The sequence below is a fragment of the Nicotiana tomentosiformis genome, chromosome 11 (genome assembly GCF_000390325.3).
Source record: "Nicotiana tomentosiformis chromosome 11, ASM39032v3, whole genome shotgun sequence".
Classification (NCBI taxonomy): Eukaryota; Viridiplantae; Streptophyta; class Magnoliopsida; order Solanales; family Solanaceae; genus Nicotiana; species Nicotiana tomentosiformis.
In genome coordinates this window covers 38,663,169-38,667,805 of record NC_090822.1, presented here as the reverse complement: position 1 = coordinate 38,667,805, position 4,637 = coordinate 38,663,169, and the positions used below count along the sequence as shown (strand labels likewise).

Sequence of the window (4,637 nt, the reverse complement as noted above, 5' to 3'; positions counted from 1 at the left end):
CCTAGCAGCTTGCGCAGTATCGCACAAATGCCCATATCTTTCTACTCCAATGTCGTATTAACAAACGGTTTAATGCGTTGGAAAATAGACTCATAGATCTTTAATTTGATGGGTGGAACACCCCATAACTCTAAGTATATTGGGAGAAAATCGCAGTTACATTTGACCCAAAATTTCAGTAAAACTTATGAGTGTAACTTGTGATGACTTTCATCGACTTTTGTTCCACAACTCGCTTGACATTAAAACATAACACACGGATGTCATACGACTAATATAAATCATAACATAATCTCCTTATCATGTTAATCACCCTAGTCTCACCCCAAAGGTACATGTTATAACATTCCCAACTTGTCGACTTTCGACGAAACATTGTTTTATTTAATTGCTTTAGCTTCTGAACTGTCCAACCCTCTTTGTACTTGTTGTTCATGATCTTCAATATTTGTAACCTCAGAGGTAACATGATTAACTTACTTTATATACTTTTAAATATTATCTCATTTTTGGTCCTACATTAGTTTGCTTACGACGCATTTTTACGTACGAAAATATAGGGTGTAACATCACTCCCCCCTTGGGAACATTCGTCCTCGAATGTTTACTCTTAGAGACTTTGGAAAATTTTGCCAAAGTATCCTTCGTACACTAGGTTAAAACCAACCTGCACGTAGCCAGAAACATACTATGCATGCCACATATGGCCAATCTTTATAAATAGCAGCAATTTGCCTCACCGACCGTAAATCATAAATATTGAAAGTGAAAAATAAAAGCTTACCTGATGACCTGCTAGCCTACATAGAGCTATGTTGTAGCGTCCCATCTCGAACCATATCTTCAGTTTGAAATAGGTGGGGGTATTTAGACTTCATTTCTTCCTCCGATTCCCACGTCATCTCTTCTGACAAGAGAAAAAGCCATGGTCTTGTGTTTATGAATTCCCTCACTCAATTGCACAAATAACGGATCATCATATTGCTTCTCCTTGACTTCCACTATGAGTGATGATTCGACCCTATTTTGTAGAATCACCCCACTTGCGCTAGATTTCGTAAGCCGAACTCCCAAACTAGCCAACCGGTGAACTTCCTTGGCCAACGGCCTTTGATATGCCTCCAAATGAGCCAAACTACCCATGGATTTCTGGCTAAGAGCTTCCTCCACAATATTAGCTTTCCCCGGATTATATAGAATATCAATGTCATAGTCCTTGAGTAACTCAAGTCATCTCCTTTGCCTTAGGTTTAACTCCTTATGCTTGAAGACGTATTGAAAACTCTTATAGTACGTGAAGATATCCATGTGTACCCCATACAAATAATGACGCCAAATTATCAATGCAAACACCACCGCCGCGAGCTCTAAGTCATGTGTTGGATAATTCTTTTCATGTTCTTGAGTTGCCTAGACGCACCACTGATCACTTTTCCATACTGCATCCATACACACCCAAGTCCAACCCTTGAAGCATCACAGTACACAACAAACCCATCCATACCCTCCGGTAAGGTCAACACTGGTGTCGTGGTCAACCTTGACTACAACTCTTGAAAACCCTTTACAATTGCTTCTTACCATTGAAATTTAGCAGCCGTCTCTGTCAATTTAGTCAATGGAGAGGTAAGAGAATAGAACCCCTCCACGAACCTTCTATAATAACCAGCTAAGCCCAAGAAACTATGAATCTCTGTCAGAGTTGTAGGTCTAGGCTAATTCTTCACTGCTGCAACCTTCTGAGGATCAACCTTGATTCCCTCGATGGAGACAACATAACCCAACAAAGTGACAGACTCAAGCCAAAATTCACATTTCAAACTTTACATATAACTTATGCTGACATAGAGTATACAAAACTACCCTGAGATGGTCGGCATGGTCCTCTTGACTTTGCGAATACACAAGAATGTCGTCAATGAACACTTTAACAAAATAGTAGAGGAAGGGCTTGAATACTCGATTCATAAGATCCATGAAAGTTGTCGGGGCATTCGTTAGCCCAAAAGGCATCACCAGAAATTTAAAATTCCCATACCAATTCCTAAAAGCTATTTTTGGAATATCCTGCTCCCTAATCTTCAACTAGTGATACACCGATATTAAGTTAATCTTGGAAAAGTACTTAGCACCTTGAAACTGATCAAACAAGTCATCTATCCTTGGAAGAGGGTACTTATTCTTGATTGTGACCTTATTGAGATGCCGATAGTCGAAAACATCCTTAATGACCCATCTTCCTTCCTACAAAGAGAACCAGTGCGCCCCAAAGAGACACACTCGGTCGGATAAAACCCTTCTCTAGCAAGTCTTTCAATTTTTTAGTTCCTTCAATTCTGCCGGAGCCATTCTATAGGGTGGAATTAATATAGGTTGCGTGCCCGACAATACATCAATACAAAAATCAATCCCCCTGTCTAGTGGGATCCCAGGAAGCTCATTAGGAATGACCTCCAGAAATTCATTCACAACCGGCACGGACTCAAGTGTCGATGCCTCAGCATCAGTGTCTATGACACGGATCAAATGGTAGATCCATCCCTTATTGATCATCTTCACGGCCTTAAGGTAAGAAATAAACCTATCCTTTGGAAAAACAACATCCCCTTTCCACTTTATGACTGCCTTATTTGGGAACTCAAACATAATAGTTCTTGTTCGGCAATCGATCTTAGGAAAACATGAGTGAAGCCAGTCCATTCCCATTATCACATCAAAATCAACCATCCCCAATTCAATAAGATTGATCATGGTATCTCTACCATGAACTGTGACAATACAATTCCTATACACCTGCGTGGCCACAGTAGATTCACCAACTAGAGTAGATATAGATAACGACTCACAAAGTTGTTCCGATCCTATCTCGAATTCCATAGCAACATAAGAAGTGACATATGACAAGGTGAAACCATAATCTATATGAGTATACACGTCATGAGATTGGACAGTCAGTGTACCTGTGACAATATCTGGAGAAGCCTCTGAACTCTTGTGGCCCCTCATGGCATAGAACCTACTGGGTCCGCCCAAGCCCCGTGCACCATGCCCTACGGGTGTCGGAGTTCCTCCGACCGGAGGAGGTGCTACAAAATTAATAGCTGCTGAATTGGCCATCTGCACCATACCCCTACCAACATTCTGACGGGACGAACGATAATCTCTCATAATATGACCCCTGAGACAACACCCGTATCATATAGGAAGGTCCATGTAACAGACTCCTAAGTGCATCTTCCAACATCTAGAGCAAGAGGGCCTCCGCTGCGGCTGAAATCACCCACCTGACTGACCCTGCTGATAGGATCACCTATTACCCTGACTAGGCCTCAAAACACTCCACTTCTGCTGACTGGGCCATGATAGCGGTGCACTATCTGAAGACTGAGCAAAAGACTTTGTCGTTCCAGATGACCCTCCCATGAACATCACCTTTCCACAACTGAAATAACCACCAAAGTTGCTCGCGAACTCGGCCTTCTTGTTACCATCTCGCTCCATTTGTTTCTTCAATTTTTGGGTCTCTGTCGCTTGAGAAAATTCCACCATCTTCCCATAGTTCATATTAGAATTCAAGGCGAATGTGGGCATCTTGTAGATAGCATGCTTGGAAAGATCTGCAAACCTCTGATGGTAGTCCCACACACTCATACTACCTTGCTTCAAGTTCTCAAACTCGGCAGCACTCACGGTAGGCAAGAAATGATCCATGAAAGCATACACAAATTCGTTCCACTTTGTTGGAGTGCTCCCCTACTCACAGGAATCCTCCCATAATTCAAACCAAAAACATGCCATTTCTTTCATGTGATAGGATGCCAATTCCACTATTTCTGTCTTAATGGCACGCAAAACACGGAGAGTCTTGTGTATCGTATAAATAAATGCATGGGGGGTCCTACTTTGGCTTAGTACCCGTGAATACCGAAGGATCTAACGAAGAAACATGTTCACCCTGGAACTAACTGAATCCCCTTGCTGGCTAACTGAGGTAGGTGTGGCATTCAATCGCTAAGCCTGGGAAGCCACTATCTGAGTCAACATCTGTATGGTTCCCCAAAGGTCCCCATAAGAAACATTAGGACTGGAGGTTGAAGTTAGAGGTGGGGTTGGAATATCAGTTGGGGGAGGAATCAGTGCATTCTCAATAGGAATAGTAGAATTATGAGGCGTTGTGGTTTGGGGAAAGTCCTCACCACTTGGGTGCTCACTCACAACATCATGTAATTCATTACCTATCACTCCTAGGGTGGCATCGTCCCTTTGGCCACTCCTCGCCTTCCTCTTAGGTGCCATGTACTGAAAGATTAGAGCAAGCATGAGTTAAAAAAGGGACAGTCTTATAATCAAGCTCTATCGTACGATCTAGAATATCAAAGAAGGGTGACATTCCTAAATGCCCAAGTAGCCTCCTAATTATATATGTGGTCGACTTCACACCGATAATAAGGACTCTACCAGACACGGCTCCTAGACGCCTAGGACACTTTAAAACCTTAGGCTCTGATACCAAGCTTGTCACGCCCCAACCTTGGTGAGCAGGACCGACGCTCAAATGAGTTACTCCAGTCAATCAAGCCTACTTAGTTCCTATCCTTCAACTTGCTCGTGACTCATGAGACCTAGGAAATCTAGTG

At 42.5% G+C, this 4,637-nt stretch overlaps 1 protein-coding gene across 1 annotated transcript; it reads right to left on the bottom strand.

Moving 5' to 3' along the window:
• Positions 1-2,313: 2,313 nt before the first annotated feature.
• On the bottom strand, positions 2,314-3,711 carry LOC138901287 (uncharacterized). Its single transcript, XM_070189040.1, has 2 exons — positions 3,311-3,711; positions 2,314-3,178 (listed from the first exon to the last, which is right to left on the bottom strand). The coding sequence occupies exons 1-2, from the start codon at positions 3,709-3,711 to the stop codon at positions 2,314-2,316; spliced, it is 1,266 nt and encodes a 421-aa protein (XP_070045141.1).
• Between the last annotated feature and the right edge of the window lie 926 nt (positions 3,712-4,637).